General features: G+C 36.9%; 1 protein-coding gene across 1 annotated transcript in view; it reads right to left on the bottom strand.

The window, feature by feature from the left end:
* LOC149230900 (ABC transporter G family member 35-like) overlaps window positions 1-6,094 on the bottom strand; it is a 224,362-nt gene extending 218,268 nt beyond the window's left edge. The window contains exons 1-3 of the mRNA XM_089376162.1: window positions 5,658-6,094; window positions 5,227-5,347; window positions 4,899-4,987 (exon numbers count right to left, since the gene is read on the bottom strand). Of these exons, the coding sequence (XP_089232288.1) occupies window positions 4,899-4,987; window positions 5,227-5,347; window positions 5,658-6,052 (605 nt within the window). The 5' untranslated portion in view covers window positions 6,053-6,094. The remainder of the gene's footprint in view (window positions 1-4,898; window positions 4,988-5,226; window positions 5,348-5,657) is intronic.
* Window positions 6,095-24,668: the final 18,574 nt, after the last annotated feature.

Genomic DNA, 24,668 nt, shown 5'->3' with positions numbered 1-24,668 from the left:
CTTGACACTTATACCATCACATGCTAGACTTAGTACCCAATGTTCTCATGTGTGTGAGGTTTTTGATGTTCATAAAGAACCTTTACTCCCCTTTCTCATTCCTTGACATTGCATTATAGCGTATCCCTTCCTCAACTTGATCTTAGGCACACATGATCTATAAATATTGTGGATATTCCATTGTGCAATTCATCACACCATATCTATTAAAATAAACTAAAAATCTACACTAAGAAGGACTAATTCCTTTATATTCTCGATTCCTTATCGTTGATTTTGTTGTTTATGCATGCAATAAAATAAAACGAGGAAAATAGAGAACACTAAGATATGCTATGGAAAACTCTTTCAAGAGAAAACCTTGCTAGGAGTTGAGGTTGCTCTACTCTTTTGTCTATAATTGAAATAATACAAATACAAAGGAGAATACAAATTTATTGCAAATACAAAATAGAAGGCACTCTCTATGGAGTTACCTAAAACCTTTGGCCCATGGGCTATAATAGAATACAAACCTCCTTAGTTCTACCCTCTCTCTATCCACTCTCATCAACTCTGCACTACTATAGAACAAAATGCATTCGAATAGGATGAAATCCATTTTCCTCCTTGTGGCTTGATTATAACATAACCCAAATAATTAACTACGGGTTAAGTTTGATTCCTTCAACTCTCAAATAGAGTTACAAATTTGACCCTTCTAGAATCTTGTTAAGAATATCTATGTGATTAACCCCTTTTCCATGAGTAATAAGATATAACATCCTTTCAAATTATGATGAACAAAACACTAAAATCAACTATTAGGTCACATAACTTGGACATATAAATTCTATTTAACCTCTTCATTACATCTTTAGAACAATATATAAAACAACACTAAGGCATCTCCATTTTGGAGCAAAAAAAAACTTGGTTTAATGCGTTTTGGGCTTCGATCCTACTCCACATATTCAGTGTGAATATGTGGGCATTGCAATCCAATTTTGTGAGCATCCATCTGTACAGCTGATTCTGAAGTACGACGGGGTTCTTTCACATTACATTTAAGGTGTTGAGCCATGTGGATTGACCCAGAAGATAGCTATGAGATATTGCTCCATACCTGTAGCAAGGAGAACAGGACATTTAAATGACGGTGTTTTTATGCGGGTGTTCTTTCACATTACATTTATGGTATTGAGCCATGTGGATTGACATAGCTATGAGATATGGCTCCCTACCTGTATCAAGGAGAACAGGACGCTTAAATGACTGTGTTTATTGTGGATGAGAAGACGATGTTTAAAAAAAATTCTAGGAATGGAGATAGAATTTGTATATAACTAACAACAGAGTGTTCGCTATTCTACAACCTGTCTTCTGATCGTTAAATTTTCAGATGTTTCTGTGATTTCTATTTGGAGATATCCCTAAATTTGTAATTAGATTATAATCGAGATTTTTATATTTATGGTAGATTTTGACATATCTTTTCAATCCGTATACGATAAAGAGTAAAAAAATCAAATAATTAAACTCTCTTTTTATCATTAAATTTTAAAATATTCTCAAAATTTACATTCTACATAAATTTAAAAATTCTACAGCTAAAAATCCTCACTTTACTTTCAACGTTCTACAACTAAAGATCGTCACTGTAAAGTACTATGAACCCTTCGAAAAGACACCGCGATCAAAGAGTGAGACTTACTGTTTCGACTGCCATTCAATTGTATCACCTATAAGATAGATGATACCTTTAACAGCCGAGCAAAATATTGAACTGTCTCGAGAATAAATCAAAATCTGCTGCAGATAGATTGCCCACACAATCCTCTAGAATCTATATCCAAATTCAATTGCAGGTCATGTAATACTATTCCAAACAACGGCACAGCAGTTGTAGATGTTGTTTCAACCTCAAGAGGAGCAGATAAAATATTTCAGTCTGGGCTTAAAATTTTACCATTCTCACTTGAGAAAGAAAATAATACAGTTTTTAAAGCAGCGTTTATAGAATAAACAAATGGGGAAGATCCTACAAAAAGAAGAAATAAATTATTTTAATGTTCACGACTTTAAAGATAGCCTATGGGACTTTATCTGCTTGATGTATTCAGTCATTTTTCTGTGAAGCTTCAAAATAAATGCTCCCATCTTCTGGACAAGTCAAATTGCTTCTTCAGCTTGATGTAGTCCACCCTTTTTCTGTGAAGCTTCAAAATAAATGCTCTCATCTTCCGGACAAACTCCTCACTAAATATATTATCCTAAGAGCTAGCTGCAAGCATATCTGCATAACTTTCCCTATTGTCTTCGAAAACCTCACATTCTAAAATGAAATGTTTTTCTGTTTCCATCTTTTTTTCCTAAAGAACAAAAAATGCATACTCTTTCCTCCCACACTTCTTTTGGCCTTTTCCAGCATACTCTTTCCTCCCACACTTCTTTTGGCCTTTTCCAGCGCCCTGTTTCACAACGGAGTTTATGAGAATTAGTCATTAACTTAGTAATAAGAATTTTGGCTCTCCAAGTGATATTGGCTTCTATGTATGTGTTTGGTTGATGACTATGAGTGACATTAAACATTTCAATATAGTACTTTTTCTTTCTTCCTAGCGCTTTACCACAAGTAAGTTTGTGGAACTTTTCCATAAAAAAAGCTTTAATCTCTTTGGTGTTTGTAGAACACTCTTTCAACCAAATACCCCATTTATTAAACCATTTGTTATTTCGCTGCATCCAATTTTTTTCGCTTTTGCACAATTTATCATTAAAAACAACCTTAGACCATCTACCCTCTTCCATTTACTCAATTTTTTTAAATACTTTATGACTGGCACCATAATATTTGCTTCAATAAGACCAGATCAGTGTCCATGCTCTAAAATATAGTAAAAGAAAAAGGTTCCAACCTTTTAACTCCAGTTTTTCAGAAAAGGTGAAATACGTCCCAGAGCCGAGTTAAATTGCGGGCCCCTTCTGATCGTTCGACTTTTAACGGAAGGGAGTTGCCGCAAAGGCCGTTATCAAATCCGCCTATTAAGAAATGAATGGACTAGATTTATTGCGGGGTCCTGCCGCAAAACCGGAAAACAGTCTTGGGGTGGCCGCAAAACCGGAAAACAGTCTTGGGGTGGCTGTAAACCACATTGGCAAACATGTTGTTCTTAAATCTTAATAATTTTTAGGATAAATAAATTAAATATTTTTGACGTGGGATTTTGGATTGATAGTGAATGAGTGTACCGCTGATCTATAAGGTGACAGAGTTTCATCCTGCCACATGACTCTGGATCTTGGGCCATTAATCTTTTTCCTTAAATCCAAGAAAAAAAAGCTCTTAACGCAACATAAATATTTTTAAAACACACTCTAGAACCAAAATAATTACATTATTGAAACACTCTTTACCACAAATATATATATATATAATTAATTTTTTTAAAATTTAATGTAATTAATTTAATATTATATTATAACATTATTTAAACTAAAATTAATAATTATAACATAAAATTAGTTAAAGGCACAGTTCTAGACTACAAGTTACATTTCTAGTAGAAATAAAAGGAATGGAGAAAGGGAATAAAGAGACACTGAGAGGCTGGCTTGAAGGAAAATTGTAAATTTGTTAAAATTAATTAAAGATACTTCTAATTACAAGTTATATTTCTAGTAGAAATAAAAGGAATAAAGAAAAGGGAATAAAGAGAGATTTAGGGGCTGATTTGGAAGGAAAATTGTAAATTTATTTTAAGAGGAATATAATTAAAGTACAAAATATTTTTTAAATATTTTATTTTTTGCAAATTGCAAATGTACAAAGTATTTTTTTTTAATATCTTTTTGGAATATGAATTAAATGAATATAATCAAGAACATGCACAGATCATAATTGATAATAAAACTACTCAGTTAATTTAAAAGAGAAAATATAATATAAAAACACTTTTGAAGTTTAAAAACATGGAGATTAACACATCTATAAGTAATATCAAGATGAAATAAGTGGAGTTTGAACCCTTTATTCCAATTCTCTTAAACTTAATAATCAAAATCCTTAATTTTGGAAACTTTCCTATACATGTATTATATAACATTCTTTGTGATAAACATGGATAAGAACCTTATAAACAACTTGAGACCTAGGTGGAGTCTATCACAAGTGCAACTCTAAAAGATTTTAGATTTTGTATAATTATGATTAAGTTAAGTCTAAAAAATTCCACAAAATAATTTAGAAATTTTGGCAAGATTATGAAAAATTTTGATAAAATTATTTGAAAAAATATGGATTACACTTGTCAAACTTCAGAATTTTGGGTGCCTCAAAAATTCTTGATGGTGCTAAATCCATTTCCATCATCAAAAAACAATTCAAACACTCCAACTACCTGATTTTTTGAATTTTTTTAAAAGATTACCACAAAAAACTGCCATCCAAATTACTACTGTCCAGACTATTTTTTTGCATTCGTAGACAACATGATTAGATTATGTTTCTGGCTATATTTCACTATTATAAAAATGTCTAAGACAATATACCTACCGCTTTTAATTTAGAAAAACTGTATTGTTTTATATTATATTTATTAAATTTATAAATTGTATTTTTAAAATATAAAAAAATTTCAAATTAAATCACAATAAAGTTTTTATGAAAAATATATCATTATGATTATAAAATAAAATAAATTTACCCACAACAATGATAAAAAAGTAAGCTGTTTTTGCAATTCAGATAAAAAAATAATTCATTTTTTTTATAAATGGTCAATAAAATAAATTTACGTACTGTTAATAAACTAAAACTATATACTAAAATAGTTAAACCACATCAAATCATAGATCCATGCTCGTTGAAAATGTTTTGAACACAATAATTTTGTGGGCATTTATGTTAAAATTCTCACCTTGAAGGCTTGATTAAACCATTCACATCTTTCAATATCGTAAATTTAACCTTCTTCGATGGAGAAAGGTGCATAATCTCCAGCACACCCTGCAAATCAGAATTCAAATTAAAATTGCCAACACAACACAACACAGAGCAGCGTCATTAAGCAAATCAAATCAATACAGAAAGCAAAGTGTTATCACACCCTGCCATTGCACATAGCTGAAAGCTATAAAACTCTAAAACTAATCAGAAATATTCATGAAATCTCGTTCATGGCCTGGAAATTCACATCTACCAAATTTAGTATAGGCAAAGAAAATGAAAAATATCAGCCCCCTCACATCCAAAATATTTCTGGTAGCGTTCCAAAGTGTTGGAAGAGCTCTGCTGCCAATGTGACATTGAGCATCCACATTCAAATCTTTGTATCTCACTTCCACAGTTGGTAACTCTATGCCCACCCTGTACATCAAACAACAACAACATCAGTTCATGAATTGTGTGAGCTTTTATATCTCTATAACATTTCTTTTCAAAATAGAATATCTGGTCTCCATAAGTTCTGTTGACAACAAAGTAAAACAAGATTCCAGGCATGCAAAGTGACCAGTGGACAGCTCTGTATAACAATAATCTGGAAAGTTTTTTTCAATGAATAGCTAAGTTCAGTGAGAGGTTCAGAGAGGTTAGTATGATGTGTAAAGGTGTCGGTTTATCATCAAAATAATCTCTCTGAATTCTTGTTAAATAAGATAAATCTATAATGATTTACCTGTCAATTCTATCTCTGAGCTTTCCGAGAAATTTTTCATTATCCTGCTGTGTGTCCGTGATCAGCTTCTCCATCAACAGGTGCCTCTCCTGAGGCGTGAGGTGACCCACATCCACAACACGCATGTTTGTCACCTGGCCACCATTTTCATCACATGCATATTCCTTCAGTATTGATGCTCTCATTTTCTCAGAACTCGGAAGCTTTTCTATGGCTGCCCAATGCACAGCCTCTTCGTCATCATACTTATCATCTGCATTCACATCTTCTTCTCCTCCAAATTGAAACGATGGACGCCTGATAATACCACTGATATTACTCCTCACGCTTCTTGTTTCACTTGCTCTTCCCACTTCAGCGATTTCTTCTCTGAATAATTCTATAACCTGAGCCATTTTTATCTGAATGAATATATACTTCGCTGTTTATACAGCGGAAATTTGTCCTCTGGTATAAGCAGCAATTTGCATTAATTGTATTGGGACTCCATACTTATAGACCAAAAGGCTCTGGATGGTTGAATTTTTGAGGCTATTTGCGTAATCTCCCGGGCTAAATTTTGTCAGAGAGGATTTTCATACGTCAGGCTGAGATCAAGAGATTTCAGACGGGATTTTGGCCGTATCTCGTTAAACTATTTAAAAATACAGTGTGATATCATGTCTTGATTCCTGTGAAATTTTTAGCCTTGACTTCACAATTTATACGTTGGGATCGAACAGTGAGCTTTTTGTCGCGTTTAGCTTTTGACTTCACAATTTATGCGTTGAGAATCGCGATCGAACCGTACGTGGAAAAAGGCCATCCACAACCTAATCTCAAATTCTCGGTCTATGCGATATGATGTATTATAGAGTTATCTTCATGTTTGACTTATATATTTATTTTGAATGATGTGACAACAATGTATATACAACCATATACGTAATAATATAAGCTTATATTTAATTATAATGTGTGAAGCCATTATTCCTTTTAATTAACTTAAAATGGTTAATTTATTAATGGGAGTGATTAATGCTGATTTAATTAAATAATTTTTAGTAATAATAAGTTAGTTTTAGTATTATAATTAAGTTATAGGTATATTTAGTTTGGAATATTATTTTTAAAATTTTAATTTAATTATAAAAAATTATTAAGTGGGTGGTATGGATTTAATTTCTATAATTTTTTTAGTAATATTTATAAATTAAAAATAGTGATGTATCTCCAAAATAATTATTATGTGGATGTTAGAGATTTAACTTCTACTTTTATGCTAAAATATTTTTAGTAGTATTCATAGATCAAAGATAAATATTTATCTCCAAAGTAGTTATGTCCTTCATTCTTTTTTAATTAAATTGATTAATTAAAAAATACGACATATGCACATATATCATATAAACAAGAGTTATGGTTTTTGGAGCATGTGGTATTAGTAAGTCATGATATTGTAATAAAGTCTATTTATAAGTTAAGAATCTCCATGGTAAAGTAAAGTTGAATCTTCATGATTGAGTATATATATATAATAAAGTTCTAATTTAGTTTTTTTTTTTTTTTTTTTAACTTTTAGCAATGTGAGATGTACCATGAGGTAAATGTTTCATTGTTTATGGGTGTTTATTGCATTGAGAGATGCTTTACAACCTAGTATGGCAACGGTGTTGTCGTGGTTTAAATGTTTGTAAACATTTACACGTCTACTCAATTAACATAAATATAAAAAAAAAAATTAATTATTAAAAAAATATGATGCCATGTTGAACATAATTATGCATAGATATTGGGTATGGTGTATGCCCTAAAACTGCTTCTATGTGGCTAAGAGTTTGTCTTCCTAGGACATAAGGAAACAAGTTAACAACACAAGACCTAGAGACCTTTTTGTTTTCCTAGGACATAAGGAAAAAGGTTAATCGCCCAAGAGGCATCTGGCACGAGTGAAAAAACTACCCCCTTACGGACCACTAGCGGGGTAAAACGAGGTGGCTTGGTTTTCCTTGAATAAAGGTGATGAGTTAGCCTACATTAGCAGATAGCATCTACTGATGACTATTCTCATTGTTGGTTTGAAAACTATGTTATGAAAGTTTTTCCCACTGCCTTCGCTACTAGTTTGACAACTATGTTATGATAGGTTTTCCCACTGTGTAAAAATAATTATGTATAAATATAAAAACCAATCACACAAATCAATAGTGTGTACTCTTCTTTGTCAGTTCATTGGATTAGCTTTAGCTAGATTTCTCATCCATCATTGGATTCGATCATGTCAGGACCCCGAGTTGGCACCAAGGCCAATGGGCGCTCATGACAAGCCATTCTCAGTTGGTGTTGAAAACTCGAAGTTTGGAACCTAGTCGGGGAGATTGCACGATGGGGCGCGACTACACAAGCTAGGGTGCCCACCAATGTGACAAGGAACAACTTGGAGAAGACAATGACAGTCACATGAGTGAGAGTGCACGTAAACACATTAATATGTCGACAACATAAGTCGATAGACTCATGCCCACAAGCATGCCCAGATCTAAGGTAGGGTGCCCAAGTGTAGAAATTATTGTGTAAATATGAAACTACTCATGTAATTTACTAAAACACAAGACTCGAATCTACTCTATTCATCTGTGAAATTCAATTCATGATCGAAAGCTCAAATCATAAATATGCATTAAGAATAAACACACATACACATAGATTTATCTAGGGGAAAGCAACTACTCAAAACCCCTTCCTATCTATATTGCATTAATTAGAGAATATGAATGAATACATATGTTTGCTCAAGCCTAAGCACAACCTGCAAGTGTATAGTCTATCCCTCTACTCGATTGACCAACTCTAGCCAACACTTAGCCAATTTTTAAGCCTTTGAAGTTCCTATTTCCTTGCATTGTTCCTTGAAGAATTAGGCCCCTATTAATTAGGAAATTCCTCAATTGGAATTTTATAGTTCCTTTAGGTTGATCTTCTGACTAGATGCACCACCTGTACACTTCCAATTAGTCTACAGCTGATAATTCATTGCCTTATAACCTCCACCTCAATTGGGTAACTCGAATTCTTTGCATGTGATTGTTATTCTGGGCTTATTGATGAGTTAACTAGTTGATCACTAAGTGTGACTAAAGTCACACTACACAACTTGACCTTCCACTAGTTCCTCTAATAGTTATAGCTAGTTTAATTGACAATAACTCATCTTAACTAAATTAAATTGTTAGAAATTAGCAATCACTCATGCTTAATTGAACTCAAGTCTTCCAACTCAAATTATCTAAGCTAATTGGGTGACACAAGCCATGTCACTCAAGTTAACTCATCCAAGTTGTCTGTTGAAATGGAAATTCAATTTTTCTCTAGTTTGACCAAGGCAAATCAAACTAAGATTTTTCTTGTTGCATTTTCAAAACTAGGTGCCATGACAAGAAAGGCATAGCATGAAAGGTAAGTAAGTGTGACTGCAATGGGTGAGATGTAGTGGGCAGTGGAGCGATGGGTGAGTGAGTAGGAAACATGACATGATGTAGAGGACAATATAATCACCAATAGTGGTGGCGTGGGAAACACAACAAGGAGGAGAGCCAGGAAAGGGCGCGCCCACATGCCCATAGGCAGGTCAACCCAAGGGGTACACCCATACAATGAGGGGCACCCAAGAAAGATGAAAGGCCGACTAACTTATGAAGGGGCGTCGATCCACATAAAATAAAAGGGCAGGGATGCATATAAATGAAGGGAGATTGACACTTGGAGGAGGCATCACTGAAATCTCAGAGATGTAAATTTGTGTGATATTGCAGAATAGAAGAAAGTGAGATATTGCAAAACCACAGAAAGTGCGATATCGTAGAGTCACGGGAAGTGGGATATCACAAAACCACAACTAGGGGTACACATCACAGAAAGGGATCACAACTGAGACATAGCACATAAAGAGATGGGGCTCACCCAAACGAGCTTGTTTCTGGCAGGGGTCGAAGAGTTGGATTTCTGAGTTGTTTGTGGCTCCAAGTTTGGGGTTTCTATTAGGCAAGGTGCCAACCTTAGGTTGTGCATTCCCTGGGTTGTGAAACTTGACATTCTGGGCAAGTGCATTGGGTTGGGCCAACGATTTTCACTCTCTGTACTTGGGCAGCGCATGAGTTTGGTTATAGCTGGCCCCTTTGTAAAATTGTTGTAACATTATTTAAAGTTTAATAAGAGTAAAGGGGAGAAGTGTTTTGGGAGTTGCCCCCTCTCGTCGCATATACTTGTGTTCATATTTTTCTTTATGATATTGCGGACTGTTAACAGAGTTTTATTCTGTTGCTTATATTGAAGTTACAATATCACATATTTGTATAACAGTTGAATAAGAAGATTGAAATTGGAAAATTGAATAAGTATTGAAGTTAGGCATAGTCCAGGTTAGAGTAGTTGTATAATTGTGATGAAATATTGCTGGTGTCGCACAACACCCACAGTGGTCTTAAGGCATCATAACATGGGTTGTGACAAATGGCATAAGATTCCAGTTTGAAGAAAGTGGGCGTTGACAGAAGTTGGTGACGCATCTTCCCATTCCATGAGTAGATGGTATCGATACCTACTTTACTAAGGTGGGAACTTAGAGAAGTTTGGAAGAACTTTGATCAAGGCTGTGAGCTTGTGGAAAGTTGGGCAGTATGATGGCAGGTCTACAAGAGGGTCATGATAGAATTATTCATCTCATGGACAGATTTGGCCACATAAAGGAAGAGAGGCCATGATTACGAGAAGAGCTTGAAGTTTTGGAAGACAATGTTAGAAGGGAGCTTCTTTGACTTGGTTGGGAATTTGGGCAAGTTGAAGTTGTTTATTGTGACGAGGAAGAAGAAGATGCAATGTGTGAAGAAGAAAGTGTTGCAGAGGTGTTGGCAAAAGAAGAGGAATTTGGTGCAATGGAGCTTGCCCAGATTGAACCATATTCGTGCACAATGCAACCATTGAAGGAATGAGGCACTCACTTGGAGAGATCTCATGAAGATGTAAGTATTGTAGTAGATTATGTTTCATTAAAATATTTGGAAGATGGATCATATGTAGAGATGAGCGAAGGGAGCATGTGTTTTCCGATGTGATGCAAAACCTTTCCTTGGAAGTTGGGATGAGTCCTTGCACAGTTGGGAAACAAGGAATGCTGATTTTTGCAGGACTTGTTTGGGCAATAAGTGACCTTAGAGTAGAAGGTAAAAATTCCCAAGACAAGGGTGGAACAAGATGAAATATGTGATGAACGAGTCATGCTTAGCCATGTGGATATTTGGCTAAGTTCCTAACATGACTCATGGACAGAACGAAGTAAGGGCACACCAAAGTGAAGGAAACATGACATGACTTGGGTGGAATTCATCATTGGATCCTTGATAGACCAAGGAGAAGTCTTTGGTGAACCTTTAATGGGGGAGGTAATGATGATGGAAGGGACCTACGATAACGATATGAAGGTAGGGTGACCAAGGGAACTAACTTGACCAAAGACAAGAATGCGATGGATGACGCTGCGAAGATCCTACCGAAGTGGACAAGTTGGGAAATTGAAGTTATAAATATCGAATAGAAGATAATGGCATGGAAGACTTCATGCAGAAACATCAAACAAGGCCAATTGTAGAGACGTTGAATATGGGAATCAAGAAGAAGTGCCAAGTGAGGGTGTTGTGTTGGATGGAATTGTTGATGCCACGTGAAGATATTTTGTAGATGGACCAATGGGGATGCTGGGTGCATTTGAACAATAAGGCCATGGTAATTTTAAGGGTGACTTATGAGAGTACTCATGCGATGAAGAAGGTAGAGGCAACTTGCAATTGGACTTGTGACTGAGACAAGTGTTCTTTCCTAAAGTGTTGTATGAATATGGTTTGGAGGAGCCTATGATGACTTGAAGAGAATTTGCAATCGAGTAATACTTCATGTGATGGTGGTCTTGAAGTATCTCGTTTGTTAAGGAGTTGAGGTCAGTTTCTATTTGACTTTGATGCAATATGAGATGCATACTTTGGGAACAATATGGGATGTGTTCGTGAGGAGTGGCTTGAAGGATGTGATAGGAGTGAGACACCTTGGAGCTGGATGGTGGTTGTAGCGACGAAGGTTCCTTGGTGGGAGAACTTAGGCATGGGTTGAGTCTGATGGGACTTAATCGTTTTGATGGACATGGAGGTTGTCGGTCTATGACCATAGGAAACACATGGACAAGACAATGCACCAAGTGAATACTTTTCCCTTTGACAATGTTGATGAGCAACATATCACTGAATGATATATTTTCTTCATGGACCTAGATATGGCCTGATGAGCATTGCTTGAAGGATTGATGAAAGAAGATGTGAAGAATTATTTATCAAGTTGAATATGTGACAAAGTACTAGAGAAAAAACTGATGATGGCATGAAGAGGTGCATTCTCATGGGTTGAACATGACAGTTGGATTAGCTAGCCAACTAGTTTGAGTCATGGGTTTGAAACACGTGTTGAGATGTGTTGGAGTATGGAAGCAACAATTTACATGATTATGATATGTGGTGGATTTGGATTATATGAGTTGCAACCAAAGCATGCCACTGAGCTGAAGGGAGAAGCCTTCCATGAGATGGGGCAAACTTATGGAGGATTACAATAAATTATGGTTGATGACCATGAGATTGAGGAGTCTTACCCACATGAAGACTTGAGCCTTAGTGAAGGTTCGTACGATGAAGACAAGGAGTACATGCAGTAGGAATGATTGATGTTGGAGCTAGTGGAACTTTGCAATAGATGGACTTAGCGATGGAGTTTCTAAGTGGAGTTGTTTTCGAGGACGATAACTATTTTGAAGTAGTAAAGGATGTTAGGGTCCTGATTTGGCACTAATTCCAATGGGTTCTCATTATGTTCCATGCTCATTTGGTGTCGAAAAAATGAATTTGGGAATCAAATCAGGAAGATTTCACCCACCCATACAATGGGGAACGACCTGGTGAATACATAACAGAGGGCACATGAGGGAGAGTGTGCACACACACATTAATACATAGAAAACATAACTCAGTGGACTTGTACCCACGAGCACGCCCAAACTTAGGTTCCATGACGAGCAAGGTGTAGCAGGCAAGGTAAGTAAGTGCGACTGTGAATGGTGAGACGTAGCGAGCGGGGGCATGACGGGTGAGCGAACTGACAACGTGACATGATGTAGTGGAAAAGAAAGTGACCAATAGTGGTAGTGTGGGCAACACAATAAGGTGGAGTGCCAAGCAAGGGCACACCAACCTGGCAAGGGGGTGCCCGCATGCCTATAGGAAGGTTGGGCCAAGGGGCATGCCCATACAACGAGGGTGCCCATGAAAGATGAAATGTTGGCTAAATTTTTGAAGGGGAGTCAACTCACATAAAATAACATGGCAAGGACACATATAAATGAAGGGAGCAGAACACTTGGAGGAGGCATCACTGAAATCACAAAGATGTAAGTTTGTGCGATATTTCAGAATCATAGAAAATGCGATATCTCAGAACCAAAGAAAGTGTTATATTTCAGAGTCATAGGAAGTGCGATATTGCAGAATCGTAGGCATGGGTGCACATCGTAGAAATGGATCACAACTGAGACATATCGTAGAAAGAGGTGGGGCTCCCCTAAGTGATCCTAAATATGGCATGGAATGAAGAGTTGGATTTCTAAGTTTCTTGTGGCACCAGGTTTGGAGTTTCTTTTGGAAAAGGTGCCAACCTAATCCGGATCTTGGGAGTAGGCCCCTAAGATCTAAAAATTTGAAATGGATCTTGGGGGGAGGCCCCCAAGATCTGAAAAATTGAAATGCTAGATAAAAAAAAGTATAACACACAATAACCAAACTATAAAGAAAAATTTATTAAAATAGATAATAATTGTAAAGGCTACATTGTGGTGGATAATCTATCCTTTTACAAAATGTGACTTGTTAATCATAGCCTTTTTTGGTTATAATACCATAGGTAAATTCAATGGGTGGGTAAATACCATGGGTGGATGTCACTTACAATACCATGGTAAATTCCATGGGTGGATAAATACCACAGGAGGATGAATACCAAGGGTGGATGCCACTTACAATACCATGGGAAAATACCATGGGTGGATGCTAGTTACACTATCATGGGTAAATACCATCGGTGGACACCATTTACAATACCATGGGTGGATGCCATTTTCCATTCAGGTCACAATCTTAGGTTGGGCATGCCCTGAGTTGCAAAACTTGACATTATGGGCAAGTGCGTTGGGTTGGGCCAAAGACTGCCACTCTATGAACTTGGGTAGTGCATGAGTTTGGTCATGGTAGACCCTTTGTAAAACTGTTGTAATAGTATTTGAAGTTTAATAAGATTAAAAGGGAGAAGTGTTTTGTGATTTTCCCCTTCTCGTCATATATACTTGTGTTCATATTGTTCTTTACGATATCGCAGACTATTAATGAAGTTTTATTCCACTACTTGTATTGAAGTTACAATATCACATATTTGTATAACTATTGAATAAGAAGATTGACATTGGAAAATTAACTAAGTATTGAAGTTAGGCATAGTCAGTGTTAGAGTAGTTGTATAACTGTGACGAAATATCGTTGGTGCCGCACAATGCCCACGGTGGTCTTAAGGCATCACAACATGGGGCCATGACAGGTCAATTTATAACCATTTACAATCACTAGGTAAGCACTAATAATATTCTTTTCTTTGTGAATTTTGTCTCCCTGGGCAATTAGCATATTTGTTGGATACTTTTATGCAGTCATTGAATTGAAATTTGAGGCTAGCTTCATTTTTATCTAATAAACCGCAAACGATCAAACTTTTGTGATTCTTTATATAATTTAAACTGATTTTACAAAATATCTCATAAACTAAATTTACAAAACTGAATAACTTTCGAGATTCTCCTACACTGAATGAAATATATGGTGAAAATTGTCTTAAATAATGAACAAATAGAACTTTACGTGAATCGATTCTCTTTGGATTTCCCTATAACTTGTCATCTCCATCTTAGCAAAAGATCGAAACCTAAAATATTTAATATTGATAAATTTGTTAAGTAATAATAATATAAATCAATCTTAGCTTTTGATAGAAGATTCAAGAAAATTAAATTAAAATTTAAGAGGTTTTTTTCTAGATAAATGTGTGCTCTGAAATTTCACTAGTAATGATAGCGATTTGAGAGATTGTTGGAGTTGTGGAATTGTAAAGATTACTATTCGAATGACCAATAATTCAATCATGATAGACATTTTATTTCTAAGTATAAATCATCCCAAATTTCAAAGACATTGTTCAAGATAATCCATAACACCCACGCCAAGTTGAATCCCAGATGTCACAACCCCACGTTGTGATGTCTTACGACCACTGTGAGTGTTATGCGACACCGGTGATATTTCACTTTGAGTTAAACTACTTTCACCCAAAATACACCTAACAATTCAATGCTTACTCAAATTTTCATTGAAGTGTTCTTTACGTTCAAATATGTAGTGGAAATAAACTTCATTCGATTACTTCTTTCAATTATGCAATTCTTCAACAATGCAACAAAAGTGTGATATCACAAAGTAAACAATAAACACAATTATGAAATGGGAGGGGGAAACTCCCTAAAGTAATTCTCCTGTGATTTTTTTAAACTTCTTCAAATATTATACAATAGTATTTACAAATAAAATGGTGTGGGAGCTGCCCAGCCCAAACTAGAAAACTCACCCACCCAACCCACAAGTCATGCAATCCTACCCTGCACTCTCAACCTACTCATAAACCCCAAAATATTTTCCCCAACACATACCCAACAATTCTTCCCAATCATGTAGGCTCACTAGGCGAGCCTCATTTTTCCCCGCACTCTCCATGTTGTTTCCTTCTACAATGTGTGATTTCCTTAGTCGGGTAGCTAATATGAACATAACACCTCCTCCACAAGAACAGATGGATCCTGGCATCATCACAACTATCATCACATTATGCTGTCATACAATCCTCCATATTCTTTACCACTATGGTCTTCTCATCACTTCAAAGGGGTATCATTTCCCTGAGAAGATGACAATGAGCCCATCTTCACTCTAAGTTCAAAAAGATGGTGGGGATGAGGCTAATACCTCTCCACTCCCATTTTCATCATGCTCCAATATCTCTATCCAAGTGTCCACATCTTCCTCTTCTAACTTCTGCATGTATGCCTCATGGTCTTCCCTTCGTTGGTTCTTTGATTCTACAACCTTACACTCCATCGTGCAAGATTCCATTACCTCTAGTCGATCTGTCGAGTGCAACACATTAAAATGTTATTACAACTTATGCTTGTTTCATGAGTTTTTCCTTCATACATTTCAACCTCTCATAGACTTCCTTGTTTCGTTGATCCTTCTCCACACTCATCTTTGTTATCTTTTACTCACCCTTCATGGATCCCCTAGTTGGAATACTCAATGGTTCTTCCTCCCTTCCATCATATATGAACATCTTCTTCAAATGTGGCATGATCAATGATTCATATTTTTCCATGAATTCCATTCCCAAAATTTCTTCATAATCATCCATACGAACAATCGTGAAGTCGAATTTACCTCGCCATTCACCAATTCTTACTTCCAAATTTTCTGCAATCCCAATGACTTGATTCAGTGGTGAGTTCACTGCTTTAAGACGTGCTTGGGTTGGAACGAACTTCAGTCCAACCTTCCTTGCCACCTCTTCTCTCATGAAGTTGTGGGTCGCTCCGCTATCCACCATTGTGAGAAACACACCTTGCCTAACTTTCATCTCAACATACTCCAGCTTATGCCTTTCAAGATCATGTTTCAGAAAAACCTTTGTTGTTGTTGCAGCACCAAAAATATGCATCACACCAAATTTTGTTTTCTCTTCTTTCTTCTTCCCATCTGACTGGATAATGGTTGTGACACTTGTTCTCAAAGGATAATTCTTTGCCACATTATCACCCTCGCACAAATAACACTTCAATGGTTTCTTCCCTTTCAATTTTCCACTTGTCTTCGCTTCATCTTCCTTCAAAGTCTTCTCCTTTGGATTATATGACTTCTTCTTCTTGTCTTCCACTCTTTCTTCATGATGGTCAACCAATCTATCAACAACAAGTGCCTCCTCAAGTGTCTTGATCTTTTGTTGTTTTACCTCATTGCAATCCCAAGGTTTCAATCCAATAATGAAGTTGAAAACCTTTTCTTTCTCCACCATGTCAGGTAACTCCAAGATCACACTAGCAAATTCATGCTGATAAGCTTGTAGACTCCTAGTTTGCTTGATATACTTGATCTTCGTACGAGCATCCCATGTTTCATCTTGTGGGCTGAAGTGAGCCAACAATGCTTCCTTCATTTCCTCCCAAGTCGCAATTTCCTCAACATTGCCATGGGAAATCTGATCCATCCTTATTCTCCACCACATCTTGGCATATTTTGTTAGGAATTGTGCAACTACCTTCACCTTCGCTTCCTCAGAGGCAAGCTCCAACCTCTCAAGGTACTGCTCTATGTCCCATAGAAAGTTTCCAAGAGTATTGGAGCTCCTTACTCCATCATACAAATTAGGTTCCTTTATTTTGATGTGGGTAGCTCCTCCAATCGAACCTTTGCCAGCTACTTTCTTCAAAATCACAACTTCATTGAGAGCTTTGGAAAGGATCTTCTGCAACTTTGTGATCTCTTTTGTTCGTTGATCTCCACAAGATTCAAGTTCCTTCACTTCGTTCACAGTTTGATCATACCTCCAATCAAGGTATTCATATCGCACCTTAAGTTCCTCATGACTTTTTTCCCACTCAACGATCTTCTCTTCTAATTCATCGTTCTTTTCCTTTGAGTATGCCCTTAAGTTCCACAAACTTGGTTCTCATCTCATCCACTTTGTCCAACACCTTGTTTACCAAAATCACCTCTGTGGTTATGTTGGACTCACTTGTCACTTGAGGTTCTTCACCAACGTTTGCTATGTGTTGACTTTGTGACAATGTTACAACCATAAAACACCAATTTCCAATTATGTAGCACTTTGTTAAGCTGGGCCCTGACTTTTCTACCTTTGCCCCTACTAAACCTTCACACTTCATACTTCAATCAATGCCCACTTTTACGAAATAGGCTCTGATACCAATTTTCATGAACCCACACTATGATGTCTTACGACCATTGTGGGCACTAAGTGATGAGCACCGGTATTGCAACAAGAATGTTGCAACTCTTGGGGCTACCAGCTTTACTTTATCAACCTGGGGTTCGTACAAACTTAGAGGTGACAGTGTTGTATACACAAGTAAATGTGATGGGTCTGCTCTTTGTCATTGCTAAGCTGGTGATAGACCACTAAGGTTTTTCAAACCAGACTTCTATGGATTCAAAAGAAGATTGATTACCAATGAGGAAAAGAGAAATCTACAGTAAGAGAAATCTTGTCTATTGTAATAAGGAAAAACATTGAAATCAAATGCTTAAACACACCATTTTCTAACTAACTGCTGAGAGGCTATGCTTCAAAAGAATGCTAAGTTAACATGTATGCAATCCTACCATCCTAAGCATGTAAATTCAAAACATCAAACATTCTACTATTGTGCATGTAAATGAATAAAATAAATCTATTTTTCTTTTTGTCCTTTTTTATGTGAAAGTGTGAAAGCTAATCTCTTTTAGTGATGTGGTAGGTGGCTTAGGGATCATGGTGAATGGTCAGAAGGCTTGGGATACCAGTAGGGGTCTCTTTCTAGCTTCCTAGAGGTTTTTTCCCCAATTCGGCCTCAAAACAAGCCACTATAGGTAGACCTACAAGATGTCCTAATGTGTTCTACAGGATATCCTGAAAACCTACAGGATCCCCAGTATTTCTACAAGATACAACCGAGAGAAAAAGGAGGGATTTTGAAGGTGATGGAAGGCTTAGGGAAGGTGGTTGGTGGATCGAATGAGGCAAGGGAGTGCCTAGGACCACTTAAGAACTCAAAACTAGAGTTGGGAGATGGCTGGATTTTCTCAACAAGCTTGGAGAAGTTTTCTTGTGAAATGATGAAATTGGTGAGGGTTTTAGTGAAAGGAAGGAATGATCATGGATGGATGAAGTTGGAATGAGGTTGCCAATCATGAAATCTCTATGTACTTCTGAAACACTTGCACTACATCAAACATTGACATTTACCCAAAAATCATGTAAACAAGAAGGCTTTCTATTATCAAAGGAAAACATAATTTCATAAGCTACTTGCCTACTTCATGCATGAGGAAAACTTGTAGAATGAGATAAAACGTTGATGAGATATAATGTAATACTGAAGCTAGAAGAAATGATGACTAAATCATACTCTTGCAAACTAATCAAATGCTGGCCTAAGTACAGAAAAAACCTAAATTCCATGAGAAAGTAGAATTCTGCCTTTTTGGGGCTACATAGGAGTTATTTTCTCAAACCATGATCCCTGAAGGAAGGAGTGAGGCCAAAACCACCTACTGACAGTTTTTTGATGTTCCTTTATCTCTTCTAAGCTATTTCTAAAGTAAAGTACAAATGGAAGCAAACTAATCAAATCTACACTACTTGCAATGAAATAATTCTAAAGATAATTCAACCATTAATCTATGAAATCAATCTAATCATACAAATAAAAGAAGAGGAGAATTTTCTGCTAGGGTTGGGCCCTAACCCAAGAGCTTTAGTCCTTTGAGTTAACTCGGTGCTGGATCAAGGAAATTCTCATTCTCATTATCAAATCAGAAAATTACATAACAATGTCTTCCATAAGTCTTGAACTCGAAAATGACTATTGTTTTTACAGCAAAACTTCGAACCCTAATGAGGCTCTAGGCCTCTTTATTTATACAACTGAAGTCTCCAATGACTTCCTTAAATCTAGGGAGGCTTGGCGTCCAAACTCAAGTTAAACTAGCTCTTTAACTGTCACTTGCTCAGCTACCTTTTGATCTCCATGACTTGGCTGCTTGTACTTAGAGCTAGTGTGATTGATGGAGGAATATTTGAATGAGTGAGGAGTAAATGAGGAGGATTTACCTCCTATAATCTCTCCTCCTTGTCTCATTTGACTTTCAACCTTTAATTAGCTAAAATTTTCATGATTTTCTCTCAAAAACTTGCAACTAATGCACATTAGTCCACTAGGCATAATATCTCACTTTGACTCATCTCATTAAACAAAATACATTCAAATTATGTAATAAATTGTGAGAAGAGTTGATTTAACTAAGCTAGGAGGTGGATTAAGGTCCATATAGTTACCCAATGATGAGTCTCATCATCACTCCCCACTGAAAGTGTTGCTCATCCTCTAAGAAACTCAATCAATATCCATGTCTTTCATTGCTCTAGTGGCATCCCCTGACATCCCATGCTTCTGTTGTAGTTTTCGCTTCCTGTGCACAAAATCTTGCCTTCATTTCTATCTCTTCCCACTACTTTCTTTCTTCCTCTTCCTTCCTTCCTTCCAACATTATTAAGATAAATGGTGGACTGAGTCTCAATCCAATCCAATTGACCTTGAGTCTTTGAGAGCTTGCTTGTACATGTGTGTCCTATTCAGTGCTTCTCTCATTCTTTGAGGAGAATGGTACTCTCTGATTTTCAAATTGTAGGACAAAGTATTCCATCTGCTTTGGAATGCTTGCATGCTATCATCTCCTAACATCCTGAACATATCCTCAAAGTGTGTGATTTCTTGCTCTTGGGCAGCAAGGTACCTGAGTGCAAGTTGAGGGTCATTTGCAATCAAGTTATGTGTGTTGATGACATCCATTGGATTTAACTGCTCAACTCTTATCATTTGAGTTTTTGTTTCTTCCCTTGCCATAATTTTCTTCATATCTGTAGCCCTTTCCTCCTCATGGTTCATCCATGATGCCAACGCCATCAACTATAAGTCCCGTAGTTTTGAATTAGGGTCCCATACATTCAGATCTATCAAGTCTAAGTTATGTAAGTAAAACTCAAACATTTTATCCCTATCCTCCAATGTTCTTTGATCAAAAACATCAATGAACTATCTATAATCCTAGAATGGCATAGTGCCTCTTTGTCTTAGGGTCTTGATTTGGAACTGCAACCACTGTTCCTTAAGGTATAATGCATAAGACTTAGCTGAAATCCTACACTAGATTGCCTCTAAGGATAGACTGGACATGGATGCTAATTGATTCTCTCTTTCTTGTAGCTTTCCTCTTAACCATGCACTTTCTACCTCCAACTGGGCTTTCATCATTGCCTCTCTATCCCTTAGGCTTCTCAGTTCTCTTCCCATCTCTTTTACTTTCTCCTCCATGTGACCTATGTCCTCCACTTCTTTGGACTTCAAAATTTGCATCCATATATGGGTTCTTTCCATTTCCTTCTCAAGCTCAAAGAATAATGGGATGGAAAATTTACGTGGAATGACCGTACCCCCTTCAATTCTTGAGTTTCCTGTAGGTTTAGCAGAATTTCTTGTAGGATTGCCTCTGATTCCTGTAGGTCCTTCTGTGTATCTTGTAGGAGGCCTTTTCCTTTGGATGATGTAGATCTAGTGACAGGCCTCCTAACATAAGTGATAGGAGACTTGGGAGAAGCTTGTCCTAATGATCCTTCTCCTTGAGTTCTCATAAGAGTAGCCATCTTCTCCTGCTATTTGGGTGAGTCTTCGATGAAAATAGGAACCTTGGTGGGAGTTTGAGGTTTTCCCTATCTTATTCTTGTACTTTTTCTTGTCCTAAAGTACAATGGATTTTGTCTTTGTCTTTTCCCTTTTTGTTTGATAAGGGCACTAAGGGAAGTGAGGGCAGTTGCTACCTCTTTCTCAATGGGTTCTGGAGATACTCTGGGTGATTCCTTGTTGTCTTTTGCCTCCCCTTTTTCATTTTCCTTTTCACTCTTTTCTTTCTCTTCTTATTCTCCCTCTAGTTCCTCACTTTGTTCATCAGTTTCCTCCTTTGCATCCTCTTCTATCTCTTCACCACTTTCCTTCTCTTTTTCTTCCTCTTCTTCCTCATTTATTTCCTCTTCATCCCTCTCTGTTTCTTCTTCCTCCTTTTTCAGTTTCTTCTTCATCCTTCTCCATTTCTTCTTCATCCCTTTCACTGGCAGTGGGGCTCTGTCATATTCAAGGGATTTTATATCTTCCTCTATCTGCATGTCTCTAAAAGATGTCCATGTGATAGGAATTATGAGGTTTTGGAGGGCATCTTCTATGATAAGTCTAATTAACCCATGATGAGCTAGTTGTTGATGGTTCCCTTCCTGCACCTTTATGCTTATATCTATTACTAATTGAATAAGGAAGTAGGGTATGCTAAGTCTATTTTGAGGTGGTGTATCTACTCCAAACCTCAACTCTTGGAGAAGCCTAAAATGGTATCCATATACCACACTGTACCTACCTTCACATGATATATATTTTATAAGGTGGTAGCTAATTTCATTCCAAGGATATGGTAGGCTTGCTCTTCTCACTCCATTTTTGTCTTCCATGGCCTCCTCTCCTTCTAAAAATAATTTATTCTTTGCAATTTGGCTATTTCCCTTATCCTCTTTTCTCCAAGGCACTCCTAAGGGAAGTGTGGTAATTCTGCCTATGATTTCAAGGGTGAGTTCTATAAATAGGCCTTTCACCACAATAGTGGCATGGGTCCTAGTTAGTGGAATGAGGGAGAGAGAAAAATCTTTGGCTACTTCATCACCATACCCCCTCAATTTCTCAAAGAAACCCATCTAATTGTGCCTTGTGAATATCTCTAGCATAGGAGGGTGCTGATGAATACTCACCGTGTTAGTGGGTTCCCTCTTGTTAAATCCCCCTGTCATTTTCTCTGATGGATGGAGGGTTTTATATGTCTGATACCAAATTTAATGAATGAGGAATTTCAAATGAAAATTATGTGTATACAATTCCCCTAGACTACAATCTTTTTCAACATAATAGAAGGATTTTTTTATATGCTTTTCACTAGGAAATTGTGGGGAAATATAGAGCCTACCTCATCACTGTTGGATGAAGCCAACCTCTATTTTTCACTTATAAATATGCTCACTTCCAATCTTGTAGGTGTTGTTCTGTATCTTGTAGAATCTCCTATAAGATCTTGTAGGATTTCCTATAGGATCCTGTAGGTGCTCCTGCGCAGGAGAAAAACAAAATTTTCCTTTCCTATAGACTGCTTGAGGGTCGAGAGAAAGTTTACTAGTGAGTAGCCTCAAGAATGTGAATGCCTCTATGCATGGGGATCAACGTTAATTTCCTCATATGGGTGATTTGAGTGGGGTGGTGTGTTCGCAGCCGACATATGAGTATCCATTTATGGACCGTTGGTCCCACTAACACATCATCATTCTCCTCACCTCGTAATAAACTCCCACTTCGGGCATCTGTAGCTTAACCACTTTTGACCTCATCTCTCATTTTCCTTGACTTGACTACTACCACGTGTGTAAGGACTAACTGATTTCTCCTCGTTGACTAAACGAAGGTGGCCAAGTTAACTGGACACCTTTCGCTTATAAACCAACTTTCACAACTTTTACATGTTTGATCATATGATGCTAATGAGAGAGTGGAAGCGAGATACTTACCTATGGTAATGATGCCTTGATGTTGTTTGCTGAAGGATGAAGTATTTGCTGTGTGTTTGATGCATGTTCTTTTCTCCTTTTTTTGTATTGTCCTCTGATGTGTTTCTTTGATGTGCAGGTACTGGATGTTGATGTTGATGATCTTGATACTACTTCTAAGATCTGGAGGTGCTTCTTCTACCTCTAGATATCCATGCTTGATGTTGGCTGCAACCTGTGTTTTTTTTTTTGTGGGATAGGCTGCTACAGGATTTCCTACAGGATGTCCTATAGCTGCTTCTCCCTAAAAAAATTTAATCATTTTCCACGACTAGAGCATGAGGATGGTTGGCGTGGGTAGAGAAGTGGCCTAGGGGTTTGTGAATGATGAAAAATAGCCTTCAAGTGTTGTCCCCTTGCTCTCTATCTTCATCCTCTTTTATCTGTGTTTTTTCTTTAAAAATTGTAATTTTTTGAAACTGATTTTTTTATGAATGCAGGGGTGATCATGGTGGAGATAGGTATGGTGATGAGATGGTGAAGTAGAAATTTATTATTTGACATGGGCAGGTCATCCCCTTTCTCTAGGGTTACTTCCTTTAGGATTACCAAGCCACTGTAATTCATACAGGATCATCCTGTAGGTTTTCACGAAATCATGTAGGTTTACAGGAAATCCTGTAGAAAACACAGAACCCTTGGAAACTGAGCCAAATGAGCGGAAAAATGGAGGTAATGATGGAATGATGAAGGATAATGAATGAAGAAATAAAATCATGAACTGGATAGGTCCCTTTTGATCCTCTCTTGTTGCTATGATCCTCCTCGTACTGACCTGCAAACAATATTTTCAAAGTTTTATTTTCTCCTTTTTTTGTTTTTTTTTTTTGAAAGCAACTAGTCTGCCCCTAAGAAGTTTTCATCCTAATTGCTTGCCCTGGGTGCCTTAAAAGAGGTTTTCACCCAAAGATCTTTTCGTTTCTATTTTTTTTTTGACACCATTGGGCCGCCTCAAAAGGTTTTCAACCCAACAGTGGGACTTAGGTGCCTTATGGAGGTTTTCACTTGAGTCTCCTTATTTTTCTCTTTTTTTTCTTTATTTTCTTTTTTCATTTTTCTTTTTCAGTGACTTGATGAGGTGGGATATGAGACTTGCTCCACCACCATCATTATTTTTCTGATACCATCAATGAACTCTTGCTTTGACAATGGATTCTTGTAAACCTTCAGTTTGTTCCCATTAGCAAGTAAGCCTCTGCATCTATGGTTCTAATCTGCACTGAATCATTTTCACGACATAAGGCCCTAACCATCTAGTCCTTAACTTGCCCTTAAAGTCTTTATATCTGGAATCATATAACAAAGCCCAATCGCCTTCTTGAAATTGTTTGTCCTTGATGTTCTTGTCATGCCAGATATTCCTCTGAATTTGAGTCACCTCTGTTT

The sequence above is a fragment of the Pinus tabuliformis genome, chromosome J (assembly GCF_031772625.1).
Source record: "Pinus tabuliformis cultivar Carrire ecotype Pingquan chromosome J, CPIR1, whole genome shotgun sequence".
Classification (NCBI taxonomy): domain Eukaryota; kingdom Viridiplantae; phylum Streptophyta; class Pinopsida; order Pinales; family Pinaceae; genus Pinus; species Pinus tabuliformis.
Note: the sequence above shows the minus strand (reverse complement) of the source record. Positions and strands in the feature narration are given on the sequence as shown.